Raw genomic sequence first — 20230 nt, 5'->3', positions numbered from 1 at the left:
AAGTCCACAGAAACACAGACATAATTTATATACGCTACATTACTTGAAAAACTAGTGTTTTCTTTTTTAATTTATCTTTTGATATTACACGATAGCGTCGATGATAATGATACTTTGAAATAAAGCTAAACATTTTGTTACTTTAGGAGCAAGGTTGGTTAATGGGTATCAAGGAAGGTACGGACGAGAAGGGGATGTTCCCAGCGAATTTCACAAAACCGCTGTGAGAGTTTTACCAAATCCAACTAATTACACTCCAATGCTCACTGAAACAGCGTATTCTTTAAGAATAGATTCAATATTAAAAAGTGAGAGTCACACACACAGTCATCCGAGGTATTGTATATGTAGAAATGAAAATAAAAGAAAATACAATGGGGGACTTTGGGGGAAGGAAAGAGGGTGTGATAAAGATAGTTACGCTGGAGGGTACTGTGAAGAAAAATTAAACACCCTAAAATGCCTTAACCCAGCCACTGTCTGTGCCAACATTCATTGTCTGTAATATGGAATTTATTCTCTCATATCTGATGCACACGAACACGCATCATTAATAATTGAATGAAATATTTAAATAATATAAGTAATTAAATAATATATTGTAATACGTCATGCAATATTATAATATAAAAAAATCTATATATTAAATTAATATTATTTTATGAAATTGTACATAGAATTATACAATTTAGGAATATTTTATGGAATAACTTTGTGGCCACTGAAATTATTATTAAGAATTAATATAATGGTTAAGAGTCCTCTGTAAATACCTTTTTTTCTACAGGGGATTATTATCGAATCTTAAACATCAATTGCCAATCTGCATTCATGTATTATGAAGTTACGATGTTTGCACGTGTTACATGAAAATTTAGGACTAGGTAATGTAGATAATGCGTTAAATTTTTTACCCAGTTGAACAACTTGGAGTACATTCGTATATCGAGCCAAACAGAACACAATGAAAATCTTGTCGTATGGATTTTTATATAAAAAGAAAATATGAACTGTCTACTATATGTTTTATTAATGATATACATATTAAAAAGGTTTGGTCACGAAATCTGATATACACATTTTTTTTCTTTTTTGGAGGAGAACCGAATCTTCCGTGTGTGTATTTGAAGTACGAGGTAAAGCATGTGATTGGTAATAAAAGTATTTCGAATGGTATAATGACAATGATGAATAAAAATCAGTATTAGTGTCATTGTACCCGCTCGCGCGCGCAACGAAAACGAAAAATTGTAGTATGCTAATGGTCCAAAAAAAAAAATGAATAATGCAAATCGATACATGTTATACAGATTGGTTTGGAATGAAAATCTTACAACAGACCTTCCATAAACAAATCACAGCGTTACAAACAATGTACTAATATATATAAAGAGTAGTACAAAGAGTCTACCAATTTCAGCTTCCACCGAGTGTGTCCTTTTTATTTTATGTAATTGATCTGAGACATACAGAATGTAGGAAAGTTGGATTGTTTATTTTATAAATGAAAAAATTTTATGGTTGAAAGATTGATCCATTGTGACACTAACAATTAACCCCATGTACGAATCGAAACTTATAGACAAATAATATGCTTGTTTATGAAGTATTACAGGTGCATGATATACATATAATGAGAACCATAATGTTGATTAATATTTTATTATTGTATAATTACGATATTTATAACGATGATAAACGGACGTATATTTATATTTTATAAAGTGGACCAACAAAATGTAAAAGAAAATTGAAAAAAAATGTATTTAATTAATAGTGTTCAAACGTAAAAATATGTCGCTGCACTGTCTTTCTTCTTGAGCGTAAAGAAGCGTTTTACGGATAATTGTTAAATTCTGTGTACAAGAAAAATTGACACACTCTGAGTACACATTTTCTTGTAATACAACGCAGCATAACATGCTTCGCTTCGACAATATGAGTACAGTTTACGTTTAATTCAATTAAGTACACATTCCATTAATTCTTGAATAAACACTTGTTCTCTGAACAATTCTAAATGCTTGAAACAAGATCTTTCTTTTTTTTAAATACTGCTCTCGATTGAACGTCATTTTCTTGTTTTATTATACCGTCTATATTTTTTACAGAAATACGAAGCGAAGCATAAAAACTGTTTACTTATTTATTATCAGTTCACGTGTTAAATTATACAAAAATTGAAAATTTCTAACATGTATCAAAAGCATGAAATGTGCCAATATGATGCAGTATTCTTTACACCAATAATGCGATATTGTTAATGACTCTACCATGTAACAGTGTCTTAAATTAGAGATCCCCCATTACGCGTGTATTAGCTACACATGTACACATATGTGCCCGCGTATATCTCTCTCCAGTACACGTTCAAAACCCGGGGGATCTCTATCTTTAAACAAGCAATAATACAAGTAACACAAATTACTGGAACATAGATCTGTTAACGGTACTAATATAATCTATGAAATTTGTTGGAGTAATGAGCAAATGCATTTAATTGACTTAAAGAAGATAAGCAGTAAACCGACCGTATCATTCTTTCTGAATTATGAAAACGAAACACACAGAAAGTTTGCGAAGTAGTAATAACGATGTAACTAATAATCAAAAACGTCATATCGTAATGTGTAGTCTGTACGAAAAATTATACCTATTTTACTACATTTTTTAAAAACTAATAGAAAAAAAGCATCAAATGATACGATAGGTATGTTTTCTTTTAAAATATCATCGACGATATTAAATAGAGAATATATTTTATAATGTGATCGCTACTTGTCTTCTTTACTATTGTATTTATTAATTAATGTAACGTACAAGCAATAACTGTCTATATTTATTAGAATTTTTAATGCACCCCTGTAATAAAAACTAGTGAGGTCTGAAAACTTAGTGTAGCAGTGGAGCAATCAATTGTTATATTATTTGTCATTTTTATGTCTTGTTGTTTTATTTAACTGACCAGAAAACAGTCATATCTTTATAACCTTAATATAAACTATAATGCAAATATATACTTTTACCGCTTTCATTGTTCTTTTCGATTGAAAACGATTATAATAAACAATTATTGGTTTGTAGTATAAGTCTTTAATGAATCGAATCTGTTTTTCGTTTACTACAAAAACCTAGAAAAACACCTGTCCCACGTTGGTCCATCGAATTCTCTCCTGTTACTTTATAAGGATTGTAAAAAAACTCATGAAAACTAAATTAAAGATGATATTTATGTAATTTAATCTAGTAAAATATGTACAAATGATTATTTAAAGTACGTTTTATATTCTGCTGCGACGCGAATAGCTTCGACCGTCTAATACGTGTCTCGAAGGTTTCACTAATTTTTTACGTTACATATTATCAATAGTTGCGAAACAATTTAAATTTTATAATGGAGATAGTTTTACTGCCCTAACTATCAAGACAAGTAAGAGCACTATGATCTAGATTGCAGTATGTAAAATTCACAAGTAATAAATAGTAAATTGACATTATTGACAAAAAGTGCAGAAAAAATCAATTCAAACGTTACTAGCTGATGCGTGACACTACAGTGTAGATTATAAACAACAATGAATCAATGTTCGGAGTGTGAAAATATCATAAATGTAAAATATTATAGCGTACAACACAATAATGTGATATATAATTTCGTATAATTATGTAAATTCGTTTTAGTAATAATATGAGTTAGGCAGTAGTTAGGGAATTACCTAAATCACCCTGATCTGTTTAACAGAATCCACCTTCTTTTTCCTAAATTATTTCCACTACATCGATGTTTTCGATGTTTTAAGCTGTTAACACGTTCACTATGCTCATTTTTCAGACGAGTCTCGTACAAAACCTTCGGACTTACAAGATCAGTTCTGTATTTACTGTTAAGGTGTGTATACAATAATTACTTGTTGCTAACCATTTTTTACTCTAACTGTATTAATTGCACATTGCTGGTTGTATGAACAATTTCAGCATCCGTAGAGGAAAACGACTGATCCGACAGCGTGTCATAGTCGTCGTCATGTAACAGCCCAACAGCAGCTCTAGAATCATCCTTCTTAAGATAAGTAACCCTACCCTCCTTGTTCTTCCAGTGAATATGAACGATATGCTGATAACTAGACAACGAAGTAGAGAATTTCTCGTCGCACCAAGGGCACGAATACTTCAGATGAGCGCTGTCCAGGGTATGTTTCTTCAGATGATTATTCAGCTGCGACGCGGACCGAAACTTCCTATCGCACCGATGGCAAACGTGGGATCCTTCGTTCATGTATCGAACTCTGTGAGAGTACATAGACTTCGAATCATTAAACTTCACCATACAAACAGGACAAGTTAATTCTTTTTTCAGTGGGCTGTTGGAAACCAGCGCAGACTGTGTCTCTCTCGGCGTATTCGCGTGGAAGTGCATCGTGTGCATCCGGACGTCAACTTGATTCGCGAATCCTTCACGGCACACGGGACAGTGATATTCGGACAGGACGAAGTTCAAATTCGTGTGGTTCAACTTGTGAACCTCCAGTTGATGTAATTCTGCGAACTTGTGATTACAAATTGAGCACATGTGCGAGCCTGCGGTGAAGTATTCCTTTGAATGATGAATCAATTTTCGCCAGCTTTCGAATTTGACATCGCAAATGGTGCAAAAAACTTGTGCAACGTCTCCGGGTACTTCTGTGTTTTGATTCGCGATTATTTGATCGCTACTGTCATCTTGTGAGCCGTTGAGTTTAGGGTGAAAATGTGCTTCGTGAGGCTCGATTTCAGTACACGAGGATAACACCTCGTCGCAGTAACGACACTTCCAACGATCGGTGAAATTGGAGAACGTATGAGACAAACTCACATGCTTGTGGAGGATAACTTTTGTAAGACATTTTCTGGTACAAAAGGAGCAATGATAATCGCCGTCATCGGTGTACTCCATCTTGTGCTGGCGCAGGTCTTTTTTAGCTGTGAAAATCATATGACAAATATCGCAGTTATATTTCAGACTAGGTCTGTTCGTTGATTCTGCATTCGAAACCGTATGTTGCACATGCAACTTGTGCGCATAGTAATGCGACTCCAGAGTGAAACCCTCGCTGCAGATATTGCACGTGTACGTGTACTGTTTCTTTATATCATGTTCTAATTTAATGTGATTACGCAGCATATACATTCCGTAGAAAGTCTTGTTACAGAACGTGCAGGTGAACATTTGACCCTTGTAGTAGAACATATTGTGTTGAATGAACTGTTCGCTGGAGTCAAACACTAAATGGCACGCTCTGCACACTTTGGTCACCTTCCAATTTTCGCCTCTCGTCAACCATGGCTTTGGCACGAAGGACGTCTGACCAGCATGAAAGTGCGTTGTGTGAATCTGAACGTTGTCCTTGATCATAAAGCCCTGAGCGCAGAACGTACAGTAATACTTGTATTTTTGAACAACGTCGACCACGTGGGTCGATCTATGATGGTGATTCAATATCGTGAGCGTGCTGAACGCTGTGTTACAGATACCGCAAACATGCGTGGCGGTTTTCGAATAGATCCGTTTGTGCGCGCACAATTTTCGAAACGTTCTGAAATGCTTGCCGCATGTAGTACAATAGGGTATCTTCTTATCAATGCCGGAACAGTCTCTGACGTGTCTTGTCGTCTTTGATCGTTTCGTTGACAGTGATTCTGTTCTATAAGAATGCTTGTCGATCAAACCTAACTTGGACACGTTTTGCAACTGCTTTTCTCTCGCCAACATTTTAGCACACACTTTTTGGTGCTCCTTCAAACAGGACTTCAACCAATATCGCTTGCCGCAAGCCTTGCACGAGTTCTTCTTACAAGGCATCCTACACTTGACCTCTCCCTTGTTGCGTTGTTTCTTGCCTTTTGGTAGCAGAACTTGAAAGCAGTGCAGTACGAGATGCTGCCTCAATATCGCTAGCGACGAGAACCTCTTAAAGCACACGCAGCACCACATGTGCTTGAAACAACCGTGTTTGTTCACGTAGTGTCTCTGCAATTCAACTTTAGTTTTGCACTCAGCGTCGCATATGCACGATTTGAAGAACACGTGGCGCAGCTCGAAATGTTTGCGTAAATTTTTCTTCCAGGAGAAGCAGTCGTTGCACACTTTACACCGTAACAACGAATGCGAATTGGGTTTTGTGACCTTCTGAGATGCATCAAGTACCTCTGAACACTGGAATGGTTCTTCTGGTGGAGATTTTTTTCTTTTTACATTCACCTTCTCTCGCCACGTTTCTGCATTTGTTTCGTTCCTTTTTATTTTAACGGCCAAGTCGCATCTAACTAAGATAACTTTACAATCCTTACATTTGGCCCTCCATTCCTCTTCGATCAATTGACGCTTCGGTTTTTGTTTATTCATCTTTCTTGTTGCGGATTTTGAATCGTATTTTTCTAACGTGATGCGGTTGATTTTATCCACTATTTCAACTTTTATGTCTTTCAAGAACCTCGTTAATTCGTTGGAATCTATGCGTATGTCATTATTTAATTGCTTAAAACTATTTGTTGTTACATCTTGAGGGTTGAAATTTTGTAACGTAAAATCTACAGGTTCATCTTCCACTACAATTTCTATGTTCTTATTCGACGAGATCTTCGTCATATTTTCCTCTGCAGCGTTGCCATTCGGCGTAGAGCTTTCAGTGGCAATCAAAGTTTTCTTATTGGCGGAAGGGGAAAGTGATTTTGCTACCGTTTCCTTTTGTCTAATCTGCTTCTTCAGAGTTTTCCGATATAGATCAACTTTTTCTGTGTTCTTTGCTGCGTTTCGTCTAGTTACAATCCTTCTTCTAACTTCTTGAAAATCGGGTGCCGCTAATTTTTCCGTTGCAGTATCAATTTCCTTCGAAGAATCATCATCATCTATTACTATAACGAACTCGGTCGCAGTTGTTTGTTTTACTTTTCTGGTATTATCATTTTTTCGTTGCTGTACAGTACTTGTTATATTATCACCTGACAATCGGCTGTTTTTATCACTTGCACTAGTTTCATTAGTTTTCCTAATTTTTCTATCTTTTCTAGGTTTATTACTTTCATTATGATCTTCAAATATCTCAGTAGAGCAAGGTGACGATCTATTATGCTTATGGTACACTTGACAATCTAAATCTAATTTCTCCGCATGCTGTGCCTTACAGAAGGAACAGAGAAATGATGTAGAGCTGCGAGTCCCCTTTTTGCATGTACACAGCCGTTTGCGATCATCTACCGAATGAGGTGGTTCACATACTGTATGAAATTTGTTACAAAGATAATCCGTATGAATTTTGAATGTCTTCGATGGATTGAAGTTTAAGAAACCTTCCGTCGTTGTTTCGATTATTTTTGGTGACTTAGAACTAACGCAGACATCTTTCTCAGACGCTAAACGTTTACGCTTTCCTGTTCTGCTTGACAGATACGCATCAACCCGGTCCATGGATAGTACGAGCTCGTTCTCTTTATTATTCACGTTGTCCAACGGTTGCGTCCCCTGGTCAATTATTTCAACGATATCGACGTCGGTATCCATCAACGGCAAATTATTGTCCTGACAATTGTTATCCGTATCAAATATTAGCTCTTGCTTGATGTGCAACCCAATCGTAGCAGGCTGAAAACAAATATACAAACGTTGTTGAATAACCAAACACACGCAATTCCCAAATTCTTACTGGACATGGCTGTTTTTCTGGATTTTTATACCGAATTTAAAAGAACCGATAACGAACTATGCACGACTTGGGGGACTGGGTCCAGACAGTGTCGAACATAGCTCTGGAAATTGGTCCGGTATATAGAAAAATTAGAAGAGGAAACGAAGACTTTATTGAAAAATTACATTCGCGGCATAAGGAGATAAGAAGAGACATCTTAAAGATTAGGAAAAGACGCACGCAAAACAGTCGAAAAAAATAGGAATGGTAAAAAGTGTGTCAACCATCCTCTTAACGCTTTGCAGTCGGAGTCATTTTAACTGGAAATCCAAAATATTTCAAGTAAACAAAGACAGTACAAAAAGCAAAAATTATCTGGTCTTATTAAGGAAAATATTAAAGACAAGTATGGGGCTAATCAACGCAGTATGAAAGCAGTCATAGTGCAAGTGGTTAAGGCAATGTAGCGACGACAATACTGTGAGGCGACTGAACATCTAGATTGAAGGGTGGTTAGGTTCTTAGTGGGTATACCGGTCTGGAAAATCCACCGGTCTAGAATCCTATAATACTTTATACTCGATTTAGCGTCAACTAACGATTTACAGAACGATTACAGAAGTCGACGGTACATTCAGATCTGTCTTCCACACTTCCACCATTCAACAGTTATTTGCGTAGTTAAGCGATATAAAATAAAATGGTAATGTAACTACATTCATTATTATATACACTTATTACAAAAGTTTACACTTCGCCTACTGTTGAGTATCATTGATGAGTATCATTATATAAAAAGTATTACATATTATATTAAACCCCTAGCGGTTGGTAAAGTGTCAAAAAACAACTCAATCTTTCTATACTCAAGTCAAGTGTCTTTACCAAATGCATATTTTTCAAAAGTAAGAAACAAACGTCTTGTGAACAAAAACTTTGATCCCCAACTTGCTGTAAACAGTCTGTCAGATTAGTGCGGGCATTAATACTGTTTCGTCATAATTAGTTAGTGTGATAGGCGGCTCAGATTCGTCCTATTCCTCGATTAGTTCGGCAGCATTCACCATTGCTTCCCAAACAACTTCATGTCATCGGCGTTTTCCTTTGAGGGATGATCAACTGCAGCCTTGTTACGCGACTTGTGTCTTATTTACAAGGAAGATGTTAATGGTCAGGTGATTGCCGTGTTTTAGCAAAGATGAACACGGGTTATATACGATTGTCTTGGGTTTCTGATCATGCTCGTTTTTCAGATGTGCCATGAACGACGTCAACGATGAACATCTGACATCACAGAACGGACAATTCTCGTACGAAGCCTTTACATCCGTATTTTCAGTTTGTGTCTCCTCTTGAGTTGACATATCATTAATTGCCAGAGGATCAATTGCTGCTGAGGATTCTTGTATGTCACTACTTTCATTCATAGAACAGATTGCATCAAAAGATTCACCAAAGATTGGTGTCAAGTCGACACCAGTTTCGGGATCATTCCGTATCGTGAGACTAGGAACCCGGCCCTCCCAAATGTCATTCCAATGAAGATGAACGACATGCTGATACCTAGCTATCGAATTGCCGAATCTATCGTCGCAAAAAGGACACGAGAACTTCAGACGATCGATGCTAATAGCATGTTTCCTCATGTGTTCACTCAGTAGCTTCGCAAACCGGAATTTTCTACCGCACTTCTCGCAGCCGTAGGATCCTTCATAGGTGTAGCGAGCCGCGTGATCTTTCAGAGCCCTCGCAGTATTAAATGTTGACAGACATTTAAAACACGTAGGCTTTCTTTTCGATCGACTATTAGACTTTCTTTTCGGTTGACTATTTAAAATCGTCTTCAACTTAACAGTTATCTCATTTAGCAATAATGCTTTTTGAACATCCCTGTCTTTTATTTGCTCGACTGCCACGCTTCTGTGGAAATGCATCGTGTGCATCCAAACATTGATCTTATTCGCGAATCCTTCACGGCACACGGGACAGTGATATTTAGACAGAATGAAATTCAAATTCGTGTGATTCAACTTGTGGATCTCTAGACAACGTAGCTCTGAGAAGTGACGGTCGCAGATTAAGCAATTGTACGAGCCTTCGTTCGAGTATTCCGCGAAATGAAATTCTAATTTTTCCAAATTTTCGAACTTCATACTACAAATAGTACAGACAAAAGTGTCTGTAACGTTTCCAGAAGCTCCAGTAGATTTATATGCGAATATTTGATTGCTGTTATCATGTTGAGGAGCGCTGGTCTTCGAATGAAAGTGTGCTTTGTGAGACTCCATCTTGTGCTGGCGCATGTCTTCTTCAGTTATGAAACTCGTGTAGCAAATATCACAGTTGTATTTCCGAATCGGTTCGTTTATCGATTCTGCGATTCCAGACATTTCAACGTAATTATGATCTTCCAGATGCTGTGGTATCTTAACATCCAAGACCGAGTGCACATGGGATTTATGCGCATGGTAGTGTGACTCCGAATTGAAGCCCTCACTACAAATGTTACACATGTATGTATATTGTTTCTTCGTATCTCCATCTTTGTGTTCTAATTTAATGTGATTACGCAGCATATACATTCCGTAAAAAGTCTCACTACAGTACGTGCACGTGAACATTTGGCCCTTGTAGTAGAACATGCTATGTTGGGTGAACTGTTCGCTGGACTCGAACACCAGATGACACACTCTGCACACTTTGGTCACCTCCAAGATTTGGCCACTCGTCAACCACGGCTTTCTAACAAAGGATATCTGACCAGCGTGAAAGTGTGCCCTGTGAATCTGAACCCTTTCCTTCTTCATAAAGCCCTGGGCGCAGAATGTGCAGTAGTACTTGTAGTTTTGAACAACGTCGACCGTGTGAGTGAATCTGTAATGGTGTTTCAGTATTGCTAGCGTGCTGAACGCGGTGTTACAGATAGTGCAAATATACGAGGTGGTCTTGGAGTAGGACTGTTCATGTATGCATAAGTTTCTGAAGTTTCGAAAACGCATCCTGCAAATGGTGCAGGTCAATTTGGATTTGTTGATGCCGGAACCGTCTATGTTGTATCCATTTGCATAAGCGATCCTCTTTGACGGATCCAATGACGACGATTCCACGCTGTAATATTCATCGTCGATCAGTCTTATGTTAGGCTGTGACGCGTCCAGTTCAATGTTCGCGTCGTCCAATGTAAGATTCGCTTTTACGGCGTTAGAAACGTTTTGCTTTTCTCTCGCCAACATTTTAGTACACACCCTTTGGTGCTCCTTCAAACAGGACTTCAACCAATATCGCTTGCCGCAAGCCTTGCACGAGCTCTTCTTACAAGGCATCCTACACTTGACCATTCCCTTGTTGCGTTGTTTCTTGCCTTTTGGTAGCAGAACTTGAAAGCAGTGCAGTACGAGATGCTGCCTCAATATCGCTAGCGACGAGAACCTCTTAAAGCACACGCAGCACCACATGTGCTTGAAACAACCGTGTTTGTTCACGTAGTGTCTCTGCAATTCAACTTTAGTTTTGCACTCAGCGTCGCATATGCACGATTTGAAGAACACGTGGCGCAGCTCGAAATGTTTGCGTAAATTTTTCTTCCAGGAGAAGCATTTCTTGCACACTTTACACCGGAACAGCGTACGCGAATTGGCTCTTGTGACCTCCTGAGATGCATCAAGTACCTCTGAACACTGGAACGATTCTTTATCTTTTACCTTTTTAAGTTCCTCTATCTTGACTAATGAAATATATACTCTTTTTCGGTCAGCAGCTGTTTCTTTTTCCTTGACCGCGTCGCATCTAACTAAATTAAGCTTGCAGTCTTTACATTTGAATTTTGCCCTCAGTTCCTCTTCCGACAATCGATGCTTGGGTTTTTCTCTAGGCGTATTAATTCTTCTAGGAGTTTGGATCACAGGAGTAGTATTTAAATCGTCTGAAAATTGTTTAAGGCTGCTTCTTGTCACATGTCGAGTATTGTAATTTGGTGAAGCGTTGGGTTCATCCTTTATTTCAGCTTTTATATTTTTACCGAATCTCGTCATCGTGTCGTAATCTATGCGTATTTTGATTAACGATCTGTTTCCAGCTCTTCGCGGGGTATTAATATAATAATCAATTTTCTCTGTTATTGTTCGATTTTGCGCAGGCTCCGCTTTTTTCGAAGTATAAACTTTGTTCGAACAAGCATCTGTTATTACTCCAGTGTACCCTGAAAGGAATCGAGTCATAGACGTTTGTCTAATTTTTCTGGCAGAAGAGCGGGTTTTATCATTTTCGTTCTGCTGTACGGAAGAACTTTCAATGGTGTCATCAATTTTACCAGTTGTTTTGGTATTATCGGTTTCCCTGGTCTTTCCCTGGTCAGTTTCGCTAGTTTTATCGGTACTGTCGATATCTTTAATTTTGCTAGGCTTATCAGTTTCACCGCGATTAACAGATTTCTCTGCGGAGCATGGTAACAATTTACCGTGGTTATGGAACACATGGCATTGTAATTTTGATTTCGTTCTGTATTTATCCTTGCAGAAACGGCAGTAAAATAATACCCTTCCGGTGTTGGATAAGTTGTTTTTACGCCTACACACCCATTTCCGATCGTTTAAAAAATAAGGTGATTTGCAAACCGTATGACATTTGTCACAATAAGGCTCGGTCACCTCAGTTTGAATATCTGTATGAATTTTTAATGCTTCCAATGACTCGAATTTTAAGAAACACACGCCACATTCTATTGCTGTTTTGCGCGGTTCCGGAGACTCGGATCCAATCTTGGCTCTTTTCTCGGATACATTTAAATTCTCAAATGTTAAACGTTTACGCTTCCGCGTATCGATAACGCACACGTCCGATATACCTACGTCGGCGCAGTCCTCGGATAATACAAGCTTATATTCTGTATTTATTGCATCCTCCAGTAGTTGCGTCTCCTGAACAACCGTTTCAACTGTTGTAGCAATCTCTGAATTGGTATTTGTCAATGACAAGGTGTCGTCCTGACAACCGTCATCTGTTTCACTTGGTTCTCGTTTGATCGACTGCCTAGCTGCAATATGCTGAAAGCAAATGTACGAAATCTTCACAGAACTTTGTAGCGAAACGTATTGTTTGATGAAGTCACGTTGTTCGCATAGAGAGATGTGACAACACTACAAAGTTTGGCTTGAATTTGGTCTGTATTTGGCAAGGCGTCTGTGGCAAATTCGTCCAATAAACGGAAACAGATCGCGCTCGTTGTTTGGCACAAATCTCTGCTATTAAATTCATAAGAAATTGTTTACCGGATAATTCTCCAGCCGTTTTGCACGACTTTTATGAAAGCTCAAGCAAATGCTTAACATCGGACAAGCAATAATGAAAAAATGAATAACTAATGAGCCCAGGCAGAGGTGACTGCGAATTTCATGCATTTGTGACAAAAAATGAATCGATAAAATACCAACAGCGAAGATATTAGACGAATTTAAGAAGATTGTTATATTATTTCTCACTTTTTAGAATTATGTAGGCATTAACTACATAATAGAAGAGTACTCATATTAAATTTGATATTTAAATCACTGTAACGGTGTACTCTAAATATTGAATCTATTTTGAAAGAATAATATTCATGTTTCAGCAATTGAGGTTTATACAACTAATTTAAGTTTGTACATTTGATGTAACAATTATTATAATAAATATAATTACAAAACAGTTATGAAATAATACAGATGACATGAAAAAATTACATATAAAAAATAAAGATATAATGTGTATATACATATATTGTACTCACATTCAAATTTTTGTAAAAGGATACATCCGTTAAGATAGAAGTAACTGAACGTTCGTACACGCAAACTCGAGCCATTTTACCCCTGCGAAATCACGTTTATATGAAAATAAATATTTACACGTACTAATTCAAATTTTTTGTCAAGCAATATTAAAGAGCATACTACTTCCAAGTTAATATACAAAAATCTGCATGTGGAATAATCATTTTAAATAATTATACAAATTTTAATATATTTATTAGAAATTATCACAAAAATACGTACGATGTAAACAGAGATGGGACGAGACCGCGCAATTTTCCATGCAAATCTCAAGTCGAAATGTTGAACACTTGCCAAATACTATTGAATCTTTGAATACTTTGAAATCGCACTTTGTTTGTGACCAATTCGGCCAGTTCATGCAACTAGCCAGCCTTCCAAACCAGCCTCTCAAGCCAGATTTCCCTCCTATTTTCCACTCTCACTCTATGAGCACAGTGTTTACGTTTCTGAATGATTTAGGTTATGTTGTGGGGCAAGCCGACCAGCAATGTCGAGGGACGACTTTCCAGCTGACCCTGAAAGAGGCCCTCGCACGGGGCTCTCTATATCGCTCACGTAAAATCAATAAAATTCCAAATGTAAGTAGAAAAAAAAGTTATAATAGATGAGATGGTAGAAAGAAAAAGAAATTAAATTCGATCGAGATGATTTTGATTCGGGTGAAATATTATATCGTCACTTATAATGTAACGTTTAAATTTTCGGATAAAAGAAGAGTTATGGAAAACTGGAAGAAATACGTGAAACATGTTATTAAAATTACATAACTTTAATTTCTATAATCAAAGGTCGTAATAAATCGTAAGATCTGAAATAAATTTTTATTTGAATTTTGTATATGAAAATATTTTCGAAATTAATTACAGTAAATCGCATAATCGTATTACATACATAATTTATTATTTAAAATTATTCAAAATCGTGGTTTTGGTCGCAGATTATATGCTGTACACCATCGTACAATACCTACAGTTATGCTTACAACTATTGTGACATCTCTTTCAAATCAATGTACTCTGTTAATTTTGTTTTACTATCCTCTAACCATTTAACCATCGAATTTGAACATTTATGATTCCGTTGGGTTAATAAGATAAATTCTGCGAGCCACTCGGCATTACAATTAATGCTCTTGTGAGAAGACCTGACAACAAATTTTAGAATTATTATAATATTTATTTATTATATGTAGTACTATAGAATAAAAGTAAATTCAAACATACCTGGGTAAACACGCTACTATAAATGTAGCCCAACTTTCAACGCAATCTGGGTAAGTGAACAGAAGTTTTTGTACAGATCTAATGCTATCTGATACCGAGTTTTGCGCGAAATAGTTGAATGACGATGCACAGGCAACGTGCACAGCATTTGTATTTACAATATTTCTATTGAGAAACAGTGCTTTTTGTGCACATCTACTAAACGACTGTACATCAATTTCCGATAAAATTCTAAGTAATTGTATCCAGTATTTTACATCATCTGCAATTAAAAGTTAGATATATTCAATCGAGTGTTTTTAAAATGGCAATAAGAAAATTTGGAAATGGAGAAATATTGTTCTTTTACATCACCATCTTTACATCTTTTACAACACCACCAATTCTCTTATTATTTAAAACTCGATTCAGTGCATAATACGTACCAGGATAATTTAATATTGCTTTAGAGAGCGCAGCAACAGCACTTTTCACGTCACTCTTAATTAGGTAAAAGTATGCTGTTAAATTTGCAACATGATGACCATATTCGCGATCATTTTCATATGATTTCAACTCATTTAGAATCAACGTGGTTAAATTTAAGTCTCCGTGTAATATGCCGAGCGCTGCAGCGGCCAGGAAACTGGTTACAACCGGTGGTTGAATTTGAATGCATTGGAAAAGTAATGTTTTGGCATCGTGTACACCCTGAAAGGTATACGCTATAGCAGCCATTGCGCATAATGTATATGCTTTTTCTGTTTCAGTGTTGGCGAAGGAATGAAGTATTGTTTCATAAGCATTGTATGATTCTTCATACCTTCCAGCTGGATATAAAAAAATCTTATGTTAGTTATGAAATATTGTTCTTAGAAATTTCCCGATAATAAATAAATCAAATAACGCAATCAATGAAAAAAAAATGAAGAATCGTAACCTTTGTATAAAGATAATGCTAAGTGGCATTGTGAATTATAATTAGTGCCTCTAATAGCCTTGAATAATTTTATAGCGTCCGGATACTTCTTGAGTTGCAATAAAATACGGCCTAAGTTCAAGCACACCGCGTCCTTTTCCTCGGCAACGTCTGTTTGCACAGCTGCAGCAAATCGTTCGGCAGACGATTTATAGAGCTTCTGCCTCTCTAAGAGTAATCCATACGTATTTAGAGCGTATCGATCTTCAGGGTGATATTCTAAAAGTTAACAGTTAATGATGCAATCGAATTTTGTCTTCCAGTATGTTATTTGTAAAATACATGTTCTAAAATCCGATAAAGTAGGAAACGCACTCACCCAAATACCAATCCATGACATCAGAGGCAACAAATAAAGCATGCATGTTTTCCATTATAAATGTGTACGAAGCGTTCTTTTCAATATCAGTACTTAAAAGAACAGTGAGAACCCAATGGGCATATCCAAGCGCGGCTTCGTCGTGATACCCGAGCTGCGTGGAGTGCCGAAACAGATCCATAGCTTCTTTCCTAGACATTATTTCTGCGATTATAGCTTGTCCTATCCAGCTGTTTATATACGCAGGATCGGCGCGTTGAGCTTGCGAGTAAGCTTCGTTCGCTTTGTACAAATCACCTGGGATAAGAAATATATAATAGGCTTTTATATTTTCTTGCCTTGCAAAAGAATTGAAATTTTTACCTATATGTAAATATAACGTTCCCAAATTACACCAAACCACAGGATTGTTCAATTCTTTGTCAATTGCCATAACGTAGGAGTGTTGCGCTAATGCGTAATTTTTTATGTACGGCGACATACAGATGACTCCTAATAGGTTCCAATGCAACCACGTCGACGAGCACAATTTTACAGCATGTTTTCCAACTGCGAGACATTTACTGGCGAGTGTTTTGTGATTAACAGTTGGATCAAGATGTAACTGCATTAAATAGCAAGATGCTAGATCGTGCCATAAAGAAGCCGATTGCGGAGAAATGGACACCGCGCAACAGTAACATCTATAATTGAAGCATTCGTTAAAAGTAGTTGTGAAAGGTGTAACGTTATTAATATGCAAACACATTCCTCGTGGATAATAGAAATAGATCTCTGCGTTTCAAGCATACAACACCTTCGCTGTCATCGTTTTTGACCAGTTTAGATGGTACGAACAAATAATTGTACTTTTCTGGTAAAAGAGCGACTTTATAAGATGCATCGCCTAGCAACTTCCAAAGGCAAGACAAGTCGTTACGTTCGACGATAGCTGAAGACAAACTATTTACTGCTTGTTGAAGATAATCGTTAACACGACCCAAAAACTGTTTAGAGAAACTTTCTTTCGCCAAAGCTATGCAGACTTCAGCTAATCCTTTCAAAGCAGGCACGTATTGTGGTTTAATCAGTAATATATCCTCAAAATCTTTCTTTGCTTCCGTGTACTGCTCCAAAATCTATAATACAATGCAGAATCTTTGAAAAGCATAAAATATTTGTTTCTTCTTTTATAATACATAAAATAATAACAGACTTCAGAAGAGCTTAGAAACATTCAATCATTTTAGATGTGTGTTAATAGAACTTACTAGTTTAATAGTTGCAAGCTGTGCTAGGCAGTGCCATAACGTCGGACATAATTCTAACGCACGCTCGTAAGATCTCAACGCTGATGTATAAGCGCCCCGAATGAAATAAGCATCTCCTAACGCTTCCCAATTTTGACTATATAAATGGATGAACTATTAAATTAAGTAAATAATAATTGAACGATGAATTCAATCATCATATCCTGGATATACATGTATGACTTTGTACCAGACCAACTCGTTCAATTGATTAATTCAAAAAGCAAGCCGTAAAGTATTGAATTTAAATTCTTCGATATTTTAAGAGAAAATTAATAGCGCGTCAATTGATTTTACCTTACTGCCGAAATTAAGTACTGTCAATTTAAATAAACTTTAGCAGGAACCGTTTATATTGAAGTATGAAATTAAACAAGATACTTCATCATCTACTTATATAATAATAAGTTATGAATAATATAGTTATATATGTCTTTGAGTTATTTGTATCTTACAAACCTGATAAATGATATGATTTATACCTGCTGTTAGGATCAGCTCGAATAACACGTTGAAATGCTTTAATAGCTTGCAATCCATCTTCTTGATCCAGATATTGTTTCCCAAGTTGAAACCAAGCCCATTTAGGACCACTATCGTTTGCAGTCAAATTTTCCAATAATTGTAAATTTGAACTCTGTAACCAGCAAATTTCTATTTTCATTCAAACATTCAATCACAAATATATGATTCATTTGTTAAGTGACAAATTAAATTGGAATTTTTGTGTTTAAATGACATGAAAGCATTAAATATGATAAAAGATACTTGAGTAAGGATGTAAATGACTGGACAATAGGTAAATGTACTCACATAATTTTTAAGGAGCCTATATACAGTACTTAAACCAATCCCACCTTCTTCAGAATTGGGATTAATTTGTAGTGCTTTCACGTAACACCTTCTCGAACGTTCCAAATCATTGCCGTGTTCGCGATAATAGTGTCCCAGATAAACCAAACACTCCCAACTATATTGATCCGCAGTAACGCCATTTAAAAACGCCATTAAACTGTGGCTGTACTGTTTCATTTCGTAATGTATGGTACCAAGAAGCAGCCAAGCTTCCGGCACTTCCAGAGTCAAATTCAGAGTTTCTACCGCAAACTCGAGCAATTTTTGCTGTTTGAAATATAACGCTCTCAAGATATTCGCTTGATTTTTCGCTTCCTTTTGGGATTCCAAATTATCCAGTGTAGTTGATACATCGGGTTCGTCCAATAATACTTGAATACGTGCTTGGAGTAATTGTGCTTCTGTAGAAGGATGTCTGTTTAAAAGCTAATTAAGAAAAAGGAAAGTGTAAATTTAATAAATTATAATAATAAGCTACATACAATGGATATGCTAGAAGCTATTTTATAGATTTAGGCACAGCAAAACAATGAAGATCTATTTCAACAAAAGTTTTCAACAAAAATGGGAATGTTTCTTATGCATTTCAACTCCTATCATTTACTAAAAAGATGTTTAAATACTGAAAATGTTTCATTATCCGCAGGTACCTTAAATAATAAATCATTAGACTTATATGATTTATCATAATATTAAGATTTTAATATGACATAATTCCTTACATTTTCACACTTTTGTAAAGCAGTTTTCCACTTCTGTACGTTGTTACTTCTGCTCATTGATTCTATCAATATTAACTCCATTTTATGCAATAATTCATCATTTATTTTGTTATTTAGAAATTTCATGGCTTGTTTCATTGCATTCTCTGCATCCTCCCAACAATGTAGTTGAAAACTTATTTCACCTAATATAATCCAACCGTATAAAAGGCTTGGTCTTGTCGAGAGTACATTTTTTAATATTTGCCGTGCCGTAAACAAATTATTTGTCTTTTTTAAATGCACTGCTTGAGCAATGTCAGTCTTATACGATTCTTTGTTTAACTTTCTAAGGCATTCATAATATTCTGTTATATTAACATCATCGTAGTAATTATAGTTAAAAATATTTTGCTCATAGTAAATAAGACATATGTATTCTGCAAATAGAGAAAATTAATGAAATATTTCTGTCTGAACGGCTCATTTTAGTAGAATACGTTGATTACAATTACCCAATGGTACAGTGTTGTCAGGAAATTCTTGATGCATGTTTATAGCTTCTTTCAGTAAAGCAACTGATTTATCATTATCATACAGCAGTCTCAAATATCTCTCATAGAAATTTTGTCGATTCTCAGTTTCACCATAGTTGATGACACGTGAAAGAACTTCTTCCATTAGATCTCGAAACTGACTTGATAGCTTGTTGAAACCATGTATTAATATTTTTGCAAGCATTACATAAAACATCTTTATCTGTTCATCATCTAATTTATTTTGTAGTTCCAAGAAACTTTCAATGCATTTAGTAAGTACTGCGTCATCTTCTATTTGCAAACAAGCCTCCAATATATTATTTAGAACGTGTGAAAATTTAAAAGTACTGGAAGAAGTAAATTACCCTAAGTTGAAGGAGAGAAGTGAGAGATTTATACGGAATATAATAATATATACCTATCCGTTTTCAACATTTGGCAACAGGAGAATATTAATTTTTTCCGACAGTCATCGTTGTTTAAATTTTTTTCATAGTAGGCCACCAAACCTTGCCAAGCCAATGAATTGTCCGGCTCGATTTGTGCCGCCTTCTCCAGCACCAAAGGTACTTGCGACTTATACTCTTCCAGTTCTCTCATCGCGGCTGCTATTAAAATCAACGCGTTGTAATTATTTTTGTCATTCTTCAGTATCTTCTTGCATTTCTTAATGACGCCCGAATATTCATTCTGCCGAAACAGTTGTCGAGCCTCCTTTAAAATTACTTTTACGTCGTCTGACATGTTTACAACAATACGAACATGTATGATGGAAAATATGGGTCCTCGCCTGCACAATTTTTGTGCGCTCTAACCTGGCTCGCACATCCCCACCATTTTACTGCGCATCCAGTTTCGCGGAATTACTGTAGAAA

General features: G+C 36.2%; 3 protein-coding genes across 9 annotated transcripts in view; 1 reads left to right on the top strand and 2 right to left on the bottom strand.

Annotated features, from left to right (window-relative positions):
• Amph (amphiphysin) overlaps nt 1–3032 on the top strand; it is a 29544-nt gene extending 26512 nt beyond the window's left edge. For all 5 annotated transcript variants that reach the window (XM_078190864.1, XM_078190867.1, XM_078190868.1 and 2 more), the window contains one exon: nt 147–3032. In XM_078190864.1, coding sequence (XP_078046990.1) covers nt 147–227 — 81 coding nt within the window. In that variant the 3' untranslated portion in view covers nt 228–3032. The remainder of the gene's footprint in view (nt 1–146) is intronic.
• LOC144475207 (uncharacterized) lies at nt 2682–13830 on the bottom strand. Of its 3 annotated transcripts, XM_078190860.1 has the most exons (4): nt 13691–13830; nt 13426–13507; nt 12509–12703; nt 2682–7618 (listed from the first exon to the last, which is right to left on the bottom strand). In XM_078190860.1, exons 2-4 carry the CDS (start codon nt 13498–13500, stop codon nt 3926–3928), a joined length of 3963 nt encoding a protein of 1320 aa, XP_078046986.1. In that variant the 5' UTR covers nt 13501–13507; nt 13691–13830; the 3' UTR covers nt 2682–3925. The 3 variants fall into 3 exon arrangements, with proteins under 3 accessions (XP_078046986.1, XP_078046988.1, XP_078046985.1); XM_078190862.1 differs by lacking the exon at nt 12509–12703; XM_078190859.1 differs by lacking the exon at nt 2682–7618 and having other exon boundaries at nt 8779–12703.
• A 446-nt stretch (nt 13831–14276) lies between these two features.
• Nucleotides 14277–20196, bottom strand: LOC144475208 (superkiller complex protein 3). The gene is made up of 13 exons (XM_078190863.1): nt 19774–20196; nt 19332–19702; nt 18838–19256; nt 18074–18541; nt 17743–17897; nt 17222–17357; nt 16724–17089; nt 16335–16656; nt 15972–16268; nt 15614–15871; nt 15120–15503; nt 14695–14956; nt 14277–14615 (listed from the first exon to the last, which is right to left on the bottom strand). Exons 1-13 carry the CDS (start codon nt 20097–20099, stop codon nt 14456–14458), a joined length of 3924 nt encoding a protein of 1307 aa, XP_078046989.1. The 5' UTR covers nt 20100–20196; the 3' UTR covers nt 14277–14455.
• Between the last annotated feature and the right edge of the window lie 34 nt (nt 20197–20230).

This window comes from Augochlora pura, chromosome 9 (genome assembly GCF_028453695.1).
Source record: "Augochlora pura isolate Apur16 chromosome 9, APUR_v2.2.1, whole genome shotgun sequence".
In the NCBI taxonomy this organism is placed as follows: domain Eukaryota; kingdom Metazoa; phylum Arthropoda; class Insecta; order Hymenoptera; family Halictidae; genus Augochlora; species Augochlora pura.
The sequence above is the reverse complement of the archived record's forward strand: the minus strand, read 5'-3'. Positions and strand labels throughout refer to the sequence as shown.

Coding starts and splice junctions, on each gene's coding strand:
- LOC144475208 (XM_078190863.1), bottom strand. CDS start 20,099: ATGTCAGACGACGTAAAAGTAATTTTAAAGGAGGCTCGACAACTGTTT. Junction 19,703..19,773: donor CAAATGTTGAAAACGGATAG/GTATATATTATT, acceptor TACTTCTTCCAG/TACTTTTAAATTTTCACACG. Junction 17,898..18,073: donor ATAGGCTCCTTAAAAATTAT/GTGAGTACATTT, acceptor TGCTGGTTACAG/AGTTCAAATTTACAATTATT.
- LOC144475207 (XM_078190859.1), bottom strand. CDS start 13,500: ATGGCTCGAGTTTGCGTGTACGAACGTTCAGTTACTTCTATCTTAACG. Junction 12,704..13,425: donor CCTTTTACAAAAATTTGAAT/GTGAGTACAATA, acceptor ATTTGCTTTCAG/CATATTGCAGCTAGGCAGTC.